At 44.2% G+C, this 22,557-nt stretch overlaps 1 protein-coding gene across 1 annotated transcript in view; it reads right to left on the minus strand.

Annotated features, from left to right (window-relative positions):
- LOC124613947 (nucleolysin TIA-1) overlaps nucleotides 1–22,557 on the minus strand; it is a 984,833-nt gene that overhangs the window by 393,728 nt on the left and 568,548 nt on the right. Inside the window, exon 3 of the mRNA XM_047142709.1 lies at nucleotides 1,800–1,902. Coding sequence (XP_046998665.1) covers nucleotides 1,800–1,878 — 79 coding nt within the window. The 5' untranslated portion in view covers nucleotides 1,879–1,902. The remainder of the gene's footprint in view (nucleotides 1–1,799; nucleotides 1,903–22,557) is intronic.

Below are 22,557 nucleotides of genomic sequence, written 5' to 3' on the forward strand. Positions count from 1 at the left end.
CATCAACAAAAGCAAAACGAGGATAATGGAATGTAGTCGAGTTAAGTCGGGTGATGCTGAGGGAATTAGATTAGGAAATGAGGCCCTTAAAGTAGTAAAGGAGTTTTGCTATTTGAGGAGCAAAATAACTGATGATGGTCGAAGTAGAGAGGATATAAAATGTAGACTGGCAATGGCAAGAAAAGCGTTTCTGAAGAAGAGAAATTTGTTAACATCGATTATTGATTTAAGTGTCAGGAAGCCGTTTCTGAAAGTATTTGTATGGAGTGTAACCATGTATGGAAGTGAAACATGGACGGTAAATAGTTTAGACAAGAAGAGAATCGAAGCTTTCGAAATGTGGTGCTACAGAAGAATGCTGAAGATTAGATGGGAAGATCACATAACTAATGAGGAGGTATTGAATAGAATAGGGGAGAAGAGGAGTTTGTGGCACAACTTGACAAGAAGAAGGGACCGGTTGGTAGGACATGTTCTGAGACATCAAGGGACCACAAATTTAGCATTGGAGGGCAGTGTGGAGGATAAAAATCGTAGAGGGAGACCAAGAGATGAATACACTAAGCAGATTCAGAAGGACGTAGGTTGCAGTAAGTACTGGGAGATGAAGAAGCTTGCACAGGATAGAGCAGCATGGAGAGCTGCATCAAACCAGTCTCAGGACTGAAGACCACAACAACAAGTCTTCTGACTGGTTTGATGCGGCCGCCACGAATTCCTATTCTTTGTTAACCTTTTCTTTTCAGAGTAACACTTGCAAGACCGAGCGAGGTGGCGCAATGAATGGCACACTGGACTCGCATTCGGCATGACGACGGTTACCGTGATTTCCCTAAATCACTCCAGGCAAATGTCAGGATGGTTCCTTTGGAAGGGCACCGCTGACTTCCTTCCCCGTCCTTCCATAATCCGATGAGACAGATGGCCTCGCTGTTTGGTCTCTTCCCCCAAACAACCCAACCACAACAGTTGCAACCCACGTCATCAATACCTGCCCTATATATTCCAATATCTGTGTTCCAATATAGTGTTTGCGATTTAGAGCTCTCTTTAGTATCATGGAAGTTATTCCCTGATGTCTTAACTATTTTCCATACAATCCTTTTCTCTCTGATTCTGCGGAGAATCTCGTCATTTCTTACCTTCTCGTCCACCTAATTTTGAACAGATTTCTGTAGCACCACAACTCAAACGCTCCGAGTCGATTTTGTACCTGTTTTCCCATAATCCATGGTTCAATACTGTGCTATGGTCCAAATGTACATTGTCATAAATGTCTTCGTCAAATTAAGGCCAATGATTAATATTAGCAGACTTCTATTGACCAGGAATGATATAGAAAATGAATGATAGCGTACAGAAATTCTTCAGAATGGGGCATACATCCGTATGAAGTGTTTTGCTTCATATGATCGTTCGTGCCACATCACCGAATACTGACGATTTCCCCTGGGGTGCCTTGTGTAAAACACCTTGATATTCGTGTGCAACATCTATAATTTGTATTATATTGTGCTGTACAATTGTGCTGAAGTGCTGATATGTAGCGTTTTAGTAATCTTTGTGTATAGTCATTCTTGTGAGTCAAAAAACTCTTAACGCTTGCATACGACAAATAAACAAATGTTTATCTTCGTACAGAGTCGTAAAATGTCAGATGTTTTCTTCATCGGACTTTTGCTTCAGTTTCGACAGCAAGTAACTGCAGAGGAGCTGCCTGTATGTGGAAAGCACACAGTACAACGCGTTCTGTTTGCGGCCGGCCGTCGCCGCAGCTGTTGTCTTGTGCAGGTTCTTACCTTCGTTCTTGGGGGCCGGCGGCTTCCTGGTCGCCCAGTTGGTTCGGATGCTGCGGCTCCCCAGCCACTGGCCGTTCATCGCTGCGATCGCGCTCTCCGCTTCCTGCAACACGAGAAACGCCGCACCGCTGTTATCACTGCGTCATCTGGGCCACCTTCAGTCTTACACACACGCGTGTACTTGGAATTATTCTGGCGTCGTAAGCTGCTGTGGGGAACAATGTGCTTTAGGTAGTTTACGTTTCTCATGTTACCTCTGTTTGCTAGTGAAAGGGTACAAATTACACTTTTACTGGGGAGTCTTACCTTACCTTACCTCGAAACTCACGCTTTACGTTTACCTACAGTAAGATTCACATACAAATACGTTCATTTGGGCCGCTAGTGTCACATTTGCCGCTCTTCAGACAAATTCATTTTCAAAACCTGAAGATGGAGTGAAATACTTAATTGAAGAGATTTTTACATTTCTTTTAAAATCGTAAGCCAATGGCACCGGTTTCCGTCAGATCACCGAATTTAAACACCGTCCGCTTTGGCTAACACTTGGATGGGTCACCGTCTGTGTCCGTCGAGTGGTGTTGGGTAGTGGGGCGCACTCAGCCCTTTTGAGGCCAATTGAGGAGTTGCTTGACTGAGAAACAGCGACACCGGTCACGAAGACTGACAACGGCTGGGAGAGCGATGTGCTGACCACATACCCCTTCATATCCGCATCTGGTGACGCCTAAGGGCTGAGGATGACGCTGCGATAACGTTGAGCCTTCAAGTCCTGTTCGGAGGGTGTTTGTCTTAAATTGAAAATCGACCACTGTCGATGTAAGTAATTGATTGTTACATAGAAACAAATATTGATGTCTTTACGGTGAAAATGTTTCATTGCGCTGCTGTAAAAGTGGTACTGAGAGAGAGAGTTAATTAAGAAAGGGTATTAAGAGCTGCTGTGAGGAGCCGTGTAAGGGTCCTATATCGGCTCACGTCACAGATATTATCTTTTATATTTTTTTGGTGTTTATCTGCTTGTCGCTGTGTGGTGTTTCGATAGTCATGCAGCAACTGCTGCTTAAGCTATGCCCAGTGGTAAAAAATATTCTTTGCCCGCCGACAATCGTTTGTGGGCTGTTGTTACTGTGAGGGCTGTGTGTTCGCTGGAACAGGTAGACGCCAAACAAAAAGTCTGTACTTGCAAGGGTAGTCCACTTTGTGGTGCGGTTACGACTGTGCAGAAAACATCAGCTAGTGTGTTAGTTGGTTGATTTGGGGGTGAGAACCAATCAACGAGTTCAGTGGTCCCTTCGGATGAGGGAAGGACGGGGAAGGAAATCGGCTGTGCGCTTTCAAAGGAACCATCCTGGCATTTGCCTGAAGCTATTCAGGGAAATCGCAGAAAACCTAAATCAGGATGGCTGGACACGGAGGTAGTATGTAGTGTGATATTTCTGAGGAAGACTGTTAGATGCAGAGAAGAACAACTAATGCACCGAAGTGGGTACATGTTAAGGTAGCAATGATCACAATATCTGCTGTACCTATACCGCTAACACCCTGTAGGTTACATTTGTATAGATGTGTGGGTGTGTTTCAGTGCATCTGAGCATGTGTACACAGTTGAAATGTGCAGTGTGTCTTTTTGGCTGACGACGAATCTGTGACGCTATTAAAGTGTTTTTTCTCCCTTTTTTGTTATTTCATACCCCTCGCTCATATGGGAGAGCTGGTGGGTTGTCAGCAGTACAATGTTCCACTCTTCAGCCAAGTGAATTAAAAAAATTACAATGAGAATTAGAAACAAAATTAGTGGCTATGTTTCTATTTTAAATTAAAAATCAAAGACAACAAAAACTAGCAAAATATATACATTTTAAAAACACGACAAAGAGAAAAGTGAAGCACTGCACTTTCACTTAAAATCTGAAGGACATGCAGCGTGTGAGAAGTATTGCCGAAGGAGAGAAAATGTTTCATAGGGTTGAGAGGTGTGGGTGAAAAGATAGGGGTATGTTAGGTGAGAAACCTACAGACGTGGCAGGTAGGAGTTGAGGTAGATAGTGGGAAATAGTGTCGGTGGGTAATACAGACGGTGAGGATTAGTGTGTTGTGTGGGTAGGGTAGCGGTGACAAGAGGAAAGGGAGTTGAAGAGGGAAAAGGAGAGAGAAGTCCTGATGTGGAGTAGAACAGGACAGGAAGAGTTAAAGTTGGTAGGAGAGATAAATATCGGGGCGAATCTCATTGTCTGGAAGAGGGAATTGGTTAAAGTTAATGTTGGGACAGGATGTGGAGTGTGTGTAGGTCTAGGACGGTTGTATGTGATTGTGAAGGTGTGGCAGCATTCCTGGGTTGGTAATCAAAGGGAGACAATGAGGATATTGAAATCTGCACTACTGGCCATTAAAATTGCTACACCGCGAAGATAACGCGCTACAGACGCGAAATTTAACCGACCGGAAGAAGATGCTGTGATATGCAAATGATTAGCTTTTCAGAGCATTCACACAAGGTTGGCGCCGGTGGCGACACCTACAACGTGCTGACATGAGGAACGTTTCCAACCGATTTCCCATACACAAACAGCAGTTGACCGGCGTTGCCTGGTGAAACGTTGTTGCGATGCCTCATGTAAGGAGGAGAAATGCGTACCATCACGTTTCCGACTTTGATAAAGGTCGGATTGTAGCCCATCGCGGTTGCGGTCTATCGTATCGCGACATTGCTCCTCGCGTTGGTCGAGATCCAATGACTGTTAGCAGAATATGGAATCAGAGGGTTCAGGAGGGAAATGCGGAACACCGTGCTGGATCCCAACGGGCTCGTATCACTAGCAGGCAAGATGACAGGCATCTTACCCGCATGGCTGTAACGGATCGTGCAGACACGTCTCGATCCCTGAGTCAACAGATGGGGACGTTTGCAAGACAACAACCATCTGCACGAACAGTTCGACGACGTTTGCAGCAGCATGGACTATCAGCTCGGAGATCATGGCTGCGGTTACCCTTGACGCTGCATCACAGACAGGAGCGCATGCGATGGTGTACTCAACGACGAACCTGGGTGCACGAATGGCAAATTGTCACTTTTTCGGATGAATCCAATTTCTGTTTACAGCAGCGTGATGGTCGCATCCGTGTTTGGCGACATCGCGGTGAACGCACATTGGAAGCGTGTATTAGTCATCGCCATACTGGCGTATCAGCCGGCGTGATGGTATGGGGTGCCATTGGTTACACGTCTCGGTCACCTCTTGTTCGCATTGACGGCCCTTTGAACAGTGGACGTTATATTTCAGATGTGTTACGACCCGCGGCTCTACCCTTCATTCGATCCCTGCGAAACCCTACATTTCAGCGGCATAATGCACGACCGCATGTTGCAGGTCCTGTATGGGAGTTTCTGGATACAGAAAATGTTCGACTGCTGCCCAGGCCAGCACATTCTCCAGATCTCTCACCATCTGCAAACGTCTGGTCAATGGTGGCCGAGCAACTGGCTCGTCACAATACGCCAGTCACTACTCTTGATGAACTGTGGTATCGTGATGAAGCTGCATGGGCAGCTGCAGCTGTACCTGTACACGCCATCCAAGCTCTGTTTGACTCCATGCCCAGGCGTATCAAGGCCGTTATTACGGCCAGAGGTGGTTGTTCTGGGTACTGATTTCTCAGGATCTACGCACCCAACTTTCGTGAAAATGTAATCACATGTCAGGTATAGTATAATATATTTGTCCAATGAATACCCGTCTATCATCTGCATTTCTTCTTGGTCTAGCAATTTTAATGGCCAGTAGTGTAGTTTGTGTATGAGAGATACGGAGGTGTTCAGTATGGCTGAGGAGAGGTAGGAATTTGATGAGATGGTAATGTATCCATGTGGAGGTAGGTAAACGAATGCGGAAAACTAGACGAAGTTCAAAAATGGTTCAAATGGCTCTGAGCACTATGCGACTTAACTCCTGAGGTCAGCAGTCGCCTAGAACTTAGAACTAATTAAACCTAACCAACCAAAGGACATCACACACATCCATGCCCGAGGCAGGAATCGAACGTGCGACCGTAGCGGTCGTACGGCTCCAGACTGTAGCGTCCAGAACCTCTCGGCCACTCCGGCCGGCCTAGACGAATTTCATGGCGTTCAAGGATTTAGAGGGACTTAGAGATTTTGGTGGAGATACGTGCAACATTTACACAACAAGGGATGGGTAGGATGAGGGTTTTATAGGTGTGGAAACTAGTGGAGTGATATAATCCCTAAGTTCGGCTTGTTAGTAGTTTTAGTCTATTGCTTTATAAGTGTTTCAAGCAAATTCCATATGGGAAGGAATTTCAACCCGTGAATAGAATAGACCAGCTGACTGTGTACAGGAGCTGTCCGTCGACTGTTGTCCCAATTTCTGACTTGACCACAAACTCAACTCCTCCGCTCGCCGCAAGCAGTGTGAGTACATGTGTTCCCTGCCGGCCTCATTCAAATTCCACGTCAGACGTCCTGTGACGCAGCGGTCTGCGGTCACAGGGCCATCTGCGGGGGACAGTGCGAGCGAGGCCAAGCGAAGCCGTTGCTCACCGCCGACGGGGTCCGGCCAAGTCCCGGCAGAGTTGGAGCGCGGCGTAATGGTCGCGCGCTTGCCTGCGCAGTCCACACGCAGGTGGCTGCGGGCCGGCCGCAGCGGGGCAAAGTGGCGGCCAAGACCGGCCGAGGTGTGCCTGGCAATTACGTAGATGGCGGCGGGTCGCGGCAGACTTTGATTAATGGGCGGGCCCCGGGCTCCTGGCCGGCCGCGCGCGTAGGTGGCGGAGTTCCGGCCGGCTGGCAGATGTTGCGCCCAAACTTTGGATTGAGACGGCGCTGGCGCCAGCGCCGGCGTCTAATGGCGCGCCCTAATCATGGCGTCCCCCGCGCCGCACAGCGCAGCGCCAGCTAACTGAGTTATTGTTATTACCATAGCACGGCTGCCTGGTCACTCCGCCCTGGCCCGCTTCGCGCTCCTAATGGAAGTCGCGGCCAAGATTGCGCCGGTAAACTCTGATTATGCGCCGGCGTACTCCCATCAGGCCAACGCGCCAAACCCGCGAACGCCGAGCCGCCTGCGCTAAACCGACTTCTTGGTACTCGGCACTCTCTCAAGCCTTGTTTGCAATATCAAGGCTCCACAATCCCGTAAGCGGTCTACCGTGAACGGCGGACATTTTTAACCCTTAACTACTCCAGTGAAATGCTCGTACACTAATACTCTAGTGGGGTCTCGGAGTACCCCAATAATAAAAACGAAACTGTAATTTAAGGAAATTTTATTTTGAATTGCACTTTTATCACTGAATATTATAAACATTTTTACATATTTGAGATATGATTACAAACAATTTTGGCACACTGAAAATCTGTGGTTGGGGCAAACATGTTTTGAGCATTTTTCGCAAAATATTTTCGTTTTCTTGTCCACATTTCTTGCGCACATGTAGCACCTTGCTTTCCTCATGGGTTCTGGCTCTGAAGATGTTGAGGTAAGAGGAGTACCAGCAAATTTAACAACAACGTCTCCTCAGTTCACGAGAAAGGGGTAGGACATCTCGACATTCTATATGGGGCTTTACTAAATCCATTCCAAGCTTTTGTAGCAATCCTCTTCTTTTTAAATCATTTGTTTCATCAAGTTGTTTGGTGCACTGAAGCAAGACGGCAGCATTGACTCCTACTATGTTTAGAATGGCATAAAATACAGACATTGGCCATCTGCGTGTTCGCAGTGATAACAAATAGTTGGCGCACATTTGGTCCAGTGCGTCCACTCCTCCTTTTGTGCCATCGTAATCAATGATCATTTCAGGTTTTTTCTGTTGAGTACTAATTTTCTGATCGTGATGCATAGATGAAAGCAACACAACAGCTCGACCTTTCCGAGGAACATAAGAATAAATTGTCTTTACTTCGTTATACCCAAATAATACAGATTCTACTGGGCGCTTCCTGTTTGGTTTGAATTCTTCTGGGATCTGCGGTTTATTTTGCTTCAGAGTGCCTAAGACAGTCAACTTTTTGGCTTCTAGTTGATCACAGAGTTCAAGTGACATGAACCAATTGTCTACTGTCACCTGTCTATTGCTTCCCTCAATTGGTGTTATTAATTTCAAAACATCCTGTGTTGGGATTGATAATGTACTTTTATTTGTCCCTTTTCCTATGTAAGCAAATGCATTGCATAAATAGAATGTTCGTGAGTCACAAAGGCACATAACTTTGAGGCCGTATTTGGCTGGCTTCTTGGGCATATACATGCGAAATTTGCACCTACCACGAAAGGGTGCTAACATTTCATCGATTGTCACGTTCGCTCCTGGAGTATAATACTTTTGACATTTGTCTATAAAGAGTTCCCACACATCTCTAATAGCTGCAAGTCTGTCATCGGCCTTCCTAGCATCTCTTGTAGCAGCATAATCGAATCGCAAACAAGACAAAATGAATAAAAATCTCTGAACGCTCGTAGTGGCTCGAAACACATCACGACCAGTTCCATCATTAGCAAGAAATCCAACAATATTTTCGTGATTGGATTTCATTATTCCAGATAAATAAAGCAGAATCAGAAATGCTCTCAGTTCTGTTATATCTAGCGGCTTTATGAACGCTGGCTTAGGAGCTCTGTATTTGTTTGACATGTCATGTATCTTGACGTTTGTATTGGTGAGTATTAGTTGCAATAAATCTTCACTAATGAACAGTTCCCAAGCAGATAATATGTCAGTTGAATCAATCGTTTTTCCTTCACGTTTACCACCTGGAAGATGACTAACTATATTGTGAGCACAGGTACGAGTTGCAGGAGGAGCTTCTTTTGACCAATTGTAGCACTGCTTTTTTCCAAAAAAATATTTGTCAGCAGAAGGTCTAATACACGCCTCTTCATCTGATTCCTCACAACTACTTTCTGAGGTGGAATCATGATCACTTAGTACAAATTCATCCTCATCTGCTGTGGTTTCCTCATCAGATTGCAAAAACGCAGGATCATTCACTATTCTTTCCAACTCGTCATCTGTTAATGACTTCGATGATGCCATTCTGAAAAATAAAGCATTCATACACACATAACCCTAACAATTAACGTTATCATGGAAAGTGTGCTATTTTCGAAGTACTCTAAGATTTCAGTCGCGTAAAACACTAATTGAGATAGTCAAAAACAACTTACGTTAATACTCTGGTGGGGTATTCTGAGACCTCTTTTTCTTTATCTCACACCGCATTCCCCACTCCGCGTTAAAAGGCAGCACTTCACTGACGATTACCAAGAACACAGGTGCCATCTGTTGTTCCGTTCACGAACTATGTATTGTATTCTATCGTATGGGGTTCTCCGGGACCCCACTAGAGCAGTTAAGGGTTAAAGGCGGCCATTGTGGTAGTAAACGTATGAGCCTTTGTTTGCAACACATCTTCTTTCGCGTTATGTCATAATGTCGCCTTTAAGAATGCAACTTCTAAATAGCAATTAGTTTATGAACAGACAGCAATCAGTCGCTGTTTACCGATATGGTTTTTTACGTATTACAAGAAATTTGGCATACCTGTTGCTTCACAACCAAATGCACCATATTACGTTAGCATCTGCGTGGATGGTAGCGTGTCTTTCTACTTTTTAGTGCGCCAGATTTATGAATTGAAATATATTTATTTTCGACTCTCATATCCACCAGTACTGTCGAAGGCAACAGCTCTGTTTAAAAAAATGTAAAGTCATTGATGTATCTGGATTTCCGGAAGGCTTTTGACACTGTACCACAAAAGCGACTCGCATTGAAATTGCGTGCTTATGGAATATCGTCTCAGTTATGTGACTGGATTTGTGATTTCCTGTCAGAGAGGTCACAGCGCGTAGTAATTGACGGAAAGTCATCGAGTAAAACAGAAGTGATTTCTGGCGTTCCCCAAGGGAGTGTTATAGGCCCTTTGCTGTTCCTTATCTATATAAACGATTTGGGAGACAATCTGATTAGCCGTCTTCGGTTGTTTGCGGATGACGCTGTCGTTTATCGACTAATAAAGTCATCAGAAGATGAAAACAAACTGCAAAACGATTTAGGAAAAATATCTGGATGGTACGAAAAGTGGCAGTTGACCCTGAATAACGAAAAGTGTGAGGTCATCTACATGAGTGCTAAAAGGAACTCGTTAAACTTCGGTTACACGATGTATCAGTCTAATCTAAAAGCCGTAAATTCGACTAAATACCTAGGCATTACAATTACGAACAACTTAAATTGGATGGAACACATAGAAAATGTTGTGCGGGAGGCTAACCAAAGACTGCGTTTTATTGGCAGGACACTTAGAAAATGTAACAGACCTACTAAGGAGACAGCCTACACTACGCTTGTCCGTCCTCTTTTAGAATACTGTTGCGCGGTATGGGATCCTTACCAGATAGGACTGACTGAGTACATCGAAAAAGTTCAAAGAAAGGCAGCACGCTGTGTATTATCGCGAAAGATGGGAGAGAGTGTCACGGAAATGATACAGGATTTGAGCTGGGAATCGTTAAAAGAAAGGCGTTTTTCGTTGCGACGGAATCTTCTCACGAAATTCCAATCACAAACTTTCTCCTCCGAATGCGAAAATATTTTGTTGACACCTACCTACATAGTGAGGAACGATCACCGCGATAAAATAGGGAAATAAGAGCTCATACGGAAAGATATAGGTGTTCATTCTTTCCGCGCGCTATACGAGATTGGAATAATAGAGAATTGTGAAGGTGGTTCGATGAAGCCTCTGCCAGGCACTTAAATGTGATTTTCAGAGTATCCATGTAGATGTAGATGTAGATACCTCTTCTGAAAATGTCAGTGTTATGACTGAAAGTCCGTAATAAAAACATCTAAACATATGCACCTATCCGTAAAAGATAATACTGGTTCCTTTTCCGAATTTATTCGTGCAGTTAGACACTGCACAACTCTTCACCATTTTTCTTCACGTACACTGGAATGTGGCAGTTCAGTTACGACTAACAGGTACTGCATGTATGTGGCAACAAATGAAGGGTGTTTGCGTAAGAACGTGCAAAAATGTAACAGGACACAGAGAATGCTCCACTGAACAATTTCAGATAGGAAATCTGGGATTGGAGAAGCCAGCTTAAGGAGATTTGGAAGTAAACTTATCTGCTGCTTTGTCTAGCATTACTGTTTTCCAGCTTGTTTACAAGTAACTTGCGTACAAGTTTACACGTATTGTGCTGTTTATTTACATGTGCATTCTTTATTTCCTGCAAGGAAACAAAGAGGACGAGTCTGATTACCAGGAGGTCCTGGTGCAACTTTTGTTTACTTTACTTGTCCATCAGGTCGCTCTGTTTTACCTTATTTACAGTGTTCCATGACAGAACGTGCTATGAATCAACGAAAGACCCATTCATTACTCAGTGCAGTTCAGAGACATACAGTACAATATGATGGAGCAGTACTGGTACAGCTTTTGCTGTCGCTGGATTGAAAGGGGAGGTTCTATTCCATGGCCTGCGAGGTCGCCTGACCTGAATCCTCTCCATTATTTCGTATGAAGATATCTAATGTCACTTGTGTGTGAGGCCTCAGTGGATACATAGGTTGAATTACTTGCCAGAAATGTAGCTGCCTGTGATGTGATTCGAAACATACCACCGTTATTTGTCAGGGCGTGTTAGAATCTTGTTCTGCATGTGTAATGCTTGCGCTGAGGTTGATGGCACATTTTGTAAGGCGTAAAAATGGTACGTTCATTGTGTCAATTATGGCAATTACAGTCAACTAACGTAAATAAAAAGGTACACAATAAAGTGATTTTATTCCTATTATCTCCTTAGGCTGGCTTCTTCGATCCCAGATTCCTTACCTCAAATTGTTCAGTGGAGAATCCTCTATGTCCTGTTAAATTTTTGCACGCTCTTATGGAAACACCGTGCATATCATGATCGATATGTGTCCTTACAAGCCACAATACGCTTCAACCTTCCAGACTCGTACCGCCAGCCGGAGGTACAATACATCCCGCACCTGCAGCGCGATCGGTGAGTCTAGTTATTTTTACAAGGTCTTTGGAGAATATAACCAAAGACAAGAGAACAAATATTCGGAGACAGTTCTACGGTACTCATTACCATTTGGCGGTGTCTTGAACATTCGTTTACACTGGAGAGAACGGAAGAGAACACGAGACGACAAGATTAGCCTATGAACAATATGTCATTCTTTTTGGGCGGGAAAGATTGGTACAAGGGATACAGCACTATACAGATTATTTCAAAGTCTTTATATGAAAGGTCTAGGCGTGGTAGATGACGTCATGTGGAACAACTTCTTTTAGAATGTTCGCAAACGCATCCCGCCGATGCTAGGGGTCTTTTTATTGAACTCACCAGCCTGGTGTTGGATATAATGATTTTGAAGTCTATAACAGTACGCCTTGTGACTAATGCCATAATATAACAACGAATTACTTTAAAATTGCTACAGAGCACAGATTGCTGTTGTGTCCAAAAGCAAGTAAACGGTCAATTGGTGCAGGTGTTATCCTTTCTGAAATGTGTATACTGTTAACTAATAACTTTTACCAAGGAGGCGCAGAATGGAACGTTATTTTATACAAGGCTTGTCCAGAAAGTAAGTTCCGATGAGTCGCGAAATGGAAACTACATTGAAAATCAGAAATTTTTTATTTGCGACAGTTGGCTCCACCTTCCAGCTACTTCTTTACATAGTCGCTGCTCCATCCAGGACATCTGTCTCACCGTTATACCAACTTTTCAATACCCTCGTCATAGAAGGCAGCCGCCTGTGCTTCCCACCAATTCTCTACGCTCATCAGTAGCTCGTTGTCTGTGCGAAAATATTGTTTTCACAGCCAGTACTTAATGTGAGCAGAGATGAAACACAGAGGGAGCCAATTACCGACTGTAGTGCGGGTAATCAAACACTTCCCATCGAAAACGCTGCAGGAGCATCTTCATTGCCCCTGCAGATTGCGACCGAGAATTGTCACGAAGTAGGAACTGTATGACAGTTCTGTAATGTGGATTGCATTTCATCAGGCGAAATCTCTCACCAGAACCTCATACTTGGTGGGAGACACTATTTTCTACGCATCTTTATGTGCTCACCATGTGCTCAGAACTGAAAAGAGAGAAGTGATGAAACCTACAGGGATACTAGAGACACTGTCGAACACATGTGTGCGAAGCTTTATTAGATTTTCACAGTGGTTTCTATTCCTTGACGGATCGGAACTTACTTTCCCAATATCCCTCTTAATAATGGAACACACTGTACGTATTTCCATAATAGATTAAGCGATTTGGTTTCGATGTGAGACAGAAACAGGACAAATAACCCACTGATTAAATAAATGAATGCTGACGTTCACGAGAAAGCCTTCACGATCTATTCTTTGCAAATTACTGGTAACAAATAAAAGAAATCAGACTAGAAGACGGAAGTTAAAGTGGGAACTGTATCAATTAATCAATGGCTGCAAGTTAAAGAAAAGTACTGTTTAAGACAGAGGCCATTGGATGTACTTGCAGACACTTAGATGTCTTGATTACGATTTTATTGTTCCAGTGCCCGTAACTCGTTTCGACGTTACCTCGTTATCAAGGGCTATAAATAATACAATGACAAAACTGGTATAAGTTGAAATACATCTTACAGTTTCACCAATTAAGTGGAGCCATGAAATGGAAAGTACAAATTTGGTTTGAAGTGCTCCAAAAGCTTAATGTCATTACTATGAGTTAGTAGAAACTGTCTTAATGAACATATTGTATTTAGTGACCATTCCTTCAGAACAGGCAAGTGCAAACTGATTTCAGTAATCAAGGTTGTTACAAAGTGGAATAATCCGCTAGGTGGCGTTGATGCCGTGGTGTACTGAGGCAGTTGTTTATTAACAAGAATAAGTGTTCAATCAGTTACATCATAGGAACAATTGCATCAGAAAAGAATGCATGAAAATTTACAGTATAGTACAAAAAGTATTTTTAAAATAAATGTCGTGAAATGCGGTAATTATATTGAAGAACAGGTGATTCTTATATACTCTCATGTCTGTTACTAACAAGGGAACCTCCCCATCGCACCCCCGTCAGATTTAGTTATAAGTTGGCACAGTGGATAGGCCTTGAAAAACTGAACACAGATCAATCGAGAACACAGGGAGAAGTTGTGTGGAAGTATGAAAAAAATAAGCCAAATATACAAACTGAGTAGTCTATGCATATCATATGCCACATCAAGGACAGCTTCAGTTCACGAGCGCCGTGGTCCCGTGGTTAGCGTGAGCAGCTGCACTGCGAAAGGTCCTTGGTTCTAGTCTTCCCTCGAGTGAAAATTTTAATTTTTTATTTTCAGACAATTATTATCTGTCCGTCCGTCCGTCCGATGCGATCACTTTTTTGGGAGTGATTATCACATCCACAAGAAAACCTAAATCGTGCAAGGTAGAAGAATCTTTTTACCCATTCCCCAAGTGTACAAGTTAGGCGGGTCGACAACATATGCCGTCACCAGTGTCGTATAGAATACATCAGACGTGTTTTCCTGTGGAGGAATCGGTTGACCTATGACCTTGTGATCAAACTTTTTCGATTCCCATTGGATAGGCACGTCCTTTCGTCTACTAATCGCACGGTTTAGCGGTGCGGTCGCAAAACACAGACACTAAACTTATTACAGTGAACAGAGACGCCAATGAAAGAACGGACAGATAATAATTGTCTGAAAATAAAAAATTAAAATCTTCACTCAAGGGAAGACTTGATCCAAGGACCTCTTGCATATCATATGCATAGACCACTCAGTTTGTGTATTTTGCTTATTTTTTTCATACTTCCACACAACTTCTTCCTGTTTTCTCGATTGATCTGTGTTCAGTTTTTCAAGGCCTATCCACTGTGCCAACTTATAACTACATCTGAGGGGGGTGCGATGGGGAGGTTCCCTTGTAAGAGTAAAATTTCCAGATAGGGAGCAAACAATTTGCGTCTTGAGGAATAATTTTGATTTGAGCCATACCTAATCTATATAACGCTTATTAATTTGTTCCCTGAATGAGATTTTCGCTCTGCAGCGGAGTGTGCGCTGATATGAAACTTTCTGGCAGATTAAAACTGTGTGCCGGACCGAGACTCGAACTCGGAACCTCTGCCTTTTGCTGGCAAGTGCTCTACCAACTGAGACGAGGTACTGGCAGAAGTGAAGCTGTGAGGACGGGGCGTGAGTCGTGCTTTGGTAGCTCAGTTGGTAGAGCACTTGCCCGCGAAAGGCAAAGGTTCCCGAGTTCGAGTCTCGGTCCGGCACACAGTTTTAATCTGCCAGGAAGTTTCCATTTGTTCCCTGTTACGAAGTTTTACTCTTAGTACCAGCTAAAGCAAGGCATATGCACCATTGGTTCTACAGTATAATTGCCGAATTTCACGAGACGTATTTCAAAGAAGTACTTTTTGTAAACTATATAAAAAACACTAACACGGACAAGTGACAGGTTGACTGGACATGTGTTAGAACATCAGGGAGTAGGAAGTTAGGTGCAAGTGCTGTGTCAGACTAGTCAGAAGACTGATGACTCGAAAAAATTACATAAATAAATAGACAAATAAAATAAAATGATAAGAAATATGTGAAATAAACAGAAGTCAAGCTTGATCCTTGAAATCAATTTACATTAGCTCGTTGTGAAGGAAGGGTGACTATATATGAGGCGTATTTAGAAAGATACAATGTGGCGCGAAATGGAAACCACTGTGAAAATCCGATGGAACTTTTCACTGATGTGCTGCTCAGTGTCTTTAGTGTTACTGTCGATCGCTTCACATCGCTCTTTTCAGTTCAGGGCGCAAAGTGATCACGTAGAAATTCTTAAACGTCTCCCGCTAGGCATGTGGATCTGGTGAGCGATATCGCCTGAAACTATGCAGCCCACAAAACATAAATGTCATGCGTTTCTCTCTTCAAGACCATTTTCAGCCGAATTCTGCAGGGGCAATTAAGACTCTCCTGCAGCGTTTTCGATGGGACGCGTTTGATCACCAACAATACAGGAATACAAACCTTGAAACTTTCCTGGCAGATTAAAACTGCGTGCCGGACCGAGACTCGAACTCTACACCTTTGCCTTTCGCGGGCAAGTGCTCTGCCAGCTGAGCTACCCAAGCGCGACTCACGCCCCGTCGTCACAGCTTTACTTCTGCCAGTACCTAGCACTCCTGAAAGAAAGGATATTGCGGAGACATGGCTTAGCCACAGCCTCGGGGATGTTTCCAGACTGAGAATTTCACTCTGTAGCGGAGTGTACGCTGATATGAAAGTCATTTTGAATACAGCCCTTAATTGGTTCCCTCCGATGTTCATTTCTGGTCACATGAACCACTGGCTACGAAGACAACATTTTGGCACAAACAACGAAAGGCAGACCAGTGGACAGAATTGGCGGAGAGCATAGGTGGTTGCTTTCTGTGACGAGCATGCTGGAAAGTTTGTATAACTCCACGACAAATATCTATGTCGAAGCGGCGACTATTTAGAGAGGTAGCTGGAAGGTGTGGCTAACTGTTGCTAATAAAAAACTTTTGATTTTCATCGTGGTTTCCATTTCGTCACCGATCGGACCTTACTTTCCGAACAGCCCTCGCATCATGTATCCATTTGGACCAATTTCTACTGACTCAGTAATGACATTACGCACTTCGTAAGCTTCAAACCATATTTCTACTTTACACCTTACGGTTTCACTTAACTGGTGAGACTGGAAGTTGTATTTGTACTGATACCAGTTTTTTCTTTGTATTTTACATAGCCTTTGATAATGAAGTAATGTACAAACGCGTAAGTTGCAGTGGATTCATAAAGTTGTGGTTAAGACATCACAATTTTTTACTGTTAATAATAGTCTTGATCACGATTTATTTATCAAGGTGACCTGTTTCGACCACCTCTGTGGTCATCTTCAGACCTATCTTCAGACCTACAAGTTGTATACAAAGCTATAATTAGAGGGCTACATACATTAAAGAAAATACATAAAGTTATAAAGCAATAAACGATGAATGACCATTGAGTAGGAACCTATTAAGAAATATTTGTAACACATTGATCACTGCCACGCCCATAATGTATTCAAAAGTAATTAATTTATGGCCAAGTCAGGTATTGGGAGATTACAAAAAGTTTAGAGGGTGACGCACTAAAATTATGAAACTTAAGGTTCCTACTCAATGGTAATTCATCGTTTATTCTTTTATAACTTTATGTATTTTCTTTAATGTATGTAGCCCTCTAATTATGGCTTTGCATACAACTTGTAGGTCTGAAGATGACCACAGCAGTGGTCGAAACCGGTCACCTTGAAAAATATATCGTGATCAAGACTGTTTTTAATAGTAAATATTTGTAGCACATTGATCACTGCCACTCCCATAATGTATTCAAAAGTAACATCTCAAAGTGTTTACGTTAATAAATAGCTTTTAATGGGAAGTGAAAAGAAAGAAGAAGACTGATACCAGTGGTATCAGTAAGGTAGACGAGAAAAATGCTGCAGTTCCTACTGTCTATAGGGCGGCGTTTTGCCGAGGCCAGAGTGTACTCTACTCGGGGCGTTACCGCGGCAGCGTAAAAGACGCGTTATCTCTTAATTTGCGCGGCTGCAACCCCGCGAGTGTAAAAAAAGGAAGCGGCGGCCGGTGCGCGAATATCCGAGGCTGCAGGGCGGGCCCACCTGGCGTATAATGGCCGTCGCGTAATAACGGAAACAGCGCCGGCGCTGGTCGCCTAAAGGACTCCGAAGACAGCGGCGGCGGCTGCGGCGCTGTCCGCGAAACGAAACGGTCACCCGCGCCGGCCGCCGCGTCCTTTCAATTATTTTTAACGACCTCCGTCCGGTTGCCGCCACCGCCCGCTAGCGCGCGAGCCGCCGCCGCTGCTCGACGCAAAACTCGCAGCTTTAGACGCGTTTCATTTGTTGCGGATTCTGCCTGCAAAACAGCCGGGCCAGTCCCTTTTTAGCGCTTCCCCGCGCTAACATTTGCGACTCTTTCTGGGCCCTCCACGCACACGCACACACCTTACGCACTGTGGGTCCTGGAGTGCCACCACAACGCGCTGGTGGCAAAGTGACCGTTTCCTCTTTTTCAAAAGTTCGCCTTGTAGTCCATAGCGCGAGGTGCCGGCGGCGTAACGCGTTTCTAAACGCGCGATCCTCCACGCTGCCCCTTAGGTCAGCGCCTAATGCGGCCGTTTCGGCGCGGGCTAATTGCCGCAACACGCGCCTGGCATCACCGCAACCCGCCATTCGCCCCCAACTGGCGACCGCCACACGGCAGTACGTCGCGCTTATTACGGACCTGGGTAGGACCCGTGCACTTTGCCTTCGTCAGCGGCAGAGCACGGCCCTACCTAATGCCCCCGCCACCCCAGCGCACTTCCGATTTTCCCGTGGCCGTACTTCCGAGACTGGACGGCACTGTCGGATTTCAGGCTTCAAGTACGTACTCGCTTCGAAATTTCCGCTCCGCTCTACACGTCCCTGCGCCATTTACCGCCGACTTTCTGTCTAGTTTCAGAAGCAATGAATCACTTAACCCACTGATTACCATTGAGACTTACGAGGGGGGACCCAAAAGTAATCGGAATCGTAATGGTGCACATCGTATACTTGTAGTAGCAGGTGGCTCTGCCAGAGGGTTGTAGTAGAAGTTCTGCTGAGTCATTCTGCCGTGCGGCGTTACCTAACAGTGAGAAGTGTCGTTTCTTTGGCAGTTCTTTGAGTGTGCGTACGGTGCAAACGTGACACGAGGAAATGGCTAGTTCTTACGAACAACGTGCGGCAGTGAAGTTTTGTTTCTTGTTCGGCAAGAACGCAGCAGAAACCTTTGCGATGATTCAGGCCAGCTACAAAGACCATGCTCTTAGTAAAACGCAAGTGTACGAATGGTTTTCTCGGTTTAAAAAGGGAGAAATGATGGTTGAAGGTCAGCCTCGTTCCCGTCGACCTTCAACTGCTCGAAGCGAAGACAACATCGACAAAATCCGTGATCTCATCAGTGAAGATGGACGCAGGACAATAGACCAACTCGAGAACTTGTCTGGGTTGTCGTGGAGCTCAATTCTGCGCATCTTGACCATCGATTTGGGGATGCGAAGAGTGGCAGCATAATTCGTGCCGAAGCTTCTTACCGGAGATCAAAGAGATCGTCGCGTTCAAGCCTGTCTCGAAAGGAAGGACGCGTTCAAAGATGATCCACATTTTTTCAACAAAATCATTACAGGTGATGAGTCATGGTGCTATGGGTACGATCCAGAAAATAAACAACAGTCATCACAATGGAACTCACCTGGCTCACCTCGACCAAAAAAAAGCTCGACACGTGAAATCGAATGTGAAAACGATGTTGATCTGTTTTTTTGACATCAAAGGGATCGTACACTCTGAATTTGTCCCTGAAAACCAGACAGTAAACCAACAATTCTATTTTGAGGTTATGAAACGGCTTTGCCGAAGTTTGTCGCGAAAACGTACGGCTTTGTGGGATTCTGGCGTGTGGTTCCTGCATCACGACAATGCTCCCGCGCACACAGCTCTCAGCGTTCGCCAGTTTTTGACCACAACGAAGACGACTACCTTGACCCACTCGCCTCATTCGCCGGATTTAGCACCCTCGGACTTCCTCCTTTTCCCGAGGATGAAGAGGCTTGAGAGGGAAGAGTTTTGCGGATGTGGAAGACGTAAAACGCAATGTCATGAAAGTGCTAGCAGGTATCAAAGAGAACGAATTTAAAAGGTGCTTCGAACATTGGAATGAACGTTTGGACAAGTGTATTAACACCAATGAAGAGTACTTCGAAGGAGATTAAGGTTGTATTTGAAAACAATAAAGTATATGCTTTCTAGAAAGAAATCCCTGTTATTTTTGGGTCCCCCCCCCCCCTTGTATGTCTCCCACGATAAGTTATCAGAGAACTGCTGCACGTTATTGTTATGTATCAATGTGCCACTGGTAAAGGGAAACCTAACAATGGTTAGCAAATGTCTTATAATTAAAGACTGCATCTGTAGACTTGCTGTCCTCAAGTTCCACTGTTAACCCTCGTCACCGTACTGTGACATCGAATCGAATTACCTGGCACCTGCAGAATGGCAACCCAGTTAGTAGATTCACAAAGCTGGCTACCTTCGGGCCTTGCTGGACTCATCGTGTCAAAGAGTTTCACCCACGAATTGACGCTTGTCACGTCACAAACGATGACCAAATCGAGCACATCTAGTGTGGGTTACAGACTTGGAGAGGTGTTCTGGCAACTGATATGTGTCTGCTTCCAGTATGTCTTGTAGTTTTTGCACAGCCGTCTTCTGAAACCCTGGAGGTACTTATGAATAAGCCTTCATGTGCTACCCCCATCCCTCCAACCCCCTTGGAGAACCAAACGGCTGGAAACATTCTTTTCATATTGTTACTTCTGACTAACACATTAATTAAAATAACCATACAGCAATGTTTTTGAAATAAAATTTTTACTCAGATGATTAATGATGCAAGAAAGCAAGGAAGATTGGAATTAACGTCCCGTCGACATCGAGGTTATTACTGACGGAGCACAAGTTCGGATTGTGTCAAGAATGGGGAAGAATACCGGCCGTGCCGTTTCAAAGGAACCATCCTCGTACTTACCTGGAGCGATTTAGGGAAATCAAGGAAAACCTAAATCTGGATGGCCGGACGCGTGTGTTAATAACGGCATGCCATCCGGTCTAGATCAAATACGAGGATTGGAACTTTAATACTGACAACTATTTATTTAGACCTCGTACAAAATAGATACGTGTTCCAGAGTTTTACTGACCTTCAAAGTAGTCACCATCATTGTGTATAACCCGTTGCCAGCTGTGTGGAAGTCGTAGGATACTCTTAGCAGTGCTAGTTGTGTTGACAGTTCGAGCGGCACGGTCTATTGCCTGACGAATTTGTAGCAGTTCAGAAGCGTTACCTTGAGTTTAGAAATCGAGTTGAACTCTCGAGGGCTTAAGTCAGGGTAGTGCAGTAGGTGGTATAGCACTAAGCAGCCCCATCAGTCTGTAACAGTTTGCACTCTACGTGCTTGAGTATTATCCTGCAAAAATTGTCATCACTTCTGTCTGTAAGCTGGTCGTAGGTTGTGTTCCAAAAGTGAAAAGCGTAGAGACAGAAGTCTCTAAGCTGGTTGTAGGTTGTGTTCCAAAAATGAACAGCATAGAGACGGAAGTGATGACACTTTCTGCAGGACCTGACCATTATTTTGCAGGACAGTGCTCAAGCACATATAGTGCAAGCTGTTACTGATTTGTTTGACTGATGGGACTGCTAAGTGTTATTCCACTCCCCCGACTTAAGCCCCCGTAAGTTCAACTCGATTTCTAAACTGAAGGAAACGTTTCACGGCATTCGCTTCAGAACTGCTACAAATTTGTCCGGCAATAGACCGCGCCGCTCGAACTGTCAACACAACTGGCACTGCTAATAGTATCCTACGACTTCCACATCGCTGGCAACGGGCTATACACAATGTTGGTGACTACTTTGAAGGTCAGTAATTGAAACACGTTCCTTTTTTGTAAGATCTGTAAGTATATAATCGCCAATATTAAAGTTCCAACCCTCGTACAATTTAAATTCCTTTCAGTATATGCTCATAATATAGCTCCATACTTAGCAGTCACCGCTCACTCGACAATAGATCCGTACATGAAGACTGGAAAGCTGCACAGGTCACACCAACACCTGAGAAAGGAGTAATCCGCTTAATTACAGATCCATATCACTGACATCGATTTGTAGTATGGGAAAAAGTGGTAACTGTTACTCCCCAAGAAGTGTTACAGATCCTCTGCTTTCCTAATCTACATAAACGAATTGGCAGACAACCTTTGCAGATGGTGCTGTCATTTACAGTCTTCTAAAGTCATCAGATGATCAAAACCAGATGTAAAATGATTTAGACAAGATACCTGTATGGTGCGAAGAGTGCCAATTGACTGTAAACAATGAAAAGTGTGAGTCATTCACATGAGTACTAAAAGAAATCCGCTTAATTTCGGATCTAAAGGCTCTCAGTTCAACTAAACACGTGGGAATTACGGTTACGGATAACTTAAAACAATCGCATAGATAATGCTGTGGGGAAAGCTAACCTTAGAATGCGATTTATGGTCAGAGCGCTTAAAAGATACAAGTGGTCTACTAAAGACACTACGTATTTTATCCTTATCCTTCCTCTTCTGGAGTACTGCTGCGCGGTGTGGGATCCGCATCAGATGGGACTGACGAAGAACATCAAAAAAGTTCAACGAAGGGCACCTCATTTGGTTTTGTTACGAAAAACGGGTCGGAGTGCCACGTATATCAAAGGCGAGTTGAGGTGGAAATCATTACGACAAAGCCGTTTCTCGTTGTAGTAGGATCTTTCCAAGAAATTTCAATCACGAAATTTCTCCACCGAAATTTCTCCACACGCGAAATTATTTGGTGGCGCCCACCTACGTAAAGATCATTGTATGAAAATACGAGAAATCAGATCTCTCACGGAAAGATTTAAGTGTTTGTTTTCCGGCGCGCTTTTCGAGAATAGTACGGTAAAGAAATAACTTGAAGGTGGTTGGATGAATCCTATGCCAGGTACGTAATTGTGAAATGCAGAGTAGTCAGGTAGATGTAGAAATGTCAGCTGCGGTGGGAGGAGCGACTGAAAAAAGACT

Source organism: Schistocerca americana, chromosome 4 (assembly GCF_021461395.2).
Source record: "Schistocerca americana isolate TAMUIC-IGC-003095 chromosome 4, iqSchAmer2.1, whole genome shotgun sequence".
Lineage (NCBI taxonomy): Eukaryota > Metazoa > Arthropoda > Insecta > Orthoptera > Acrididae > Schistocerca > Schistocerca americana.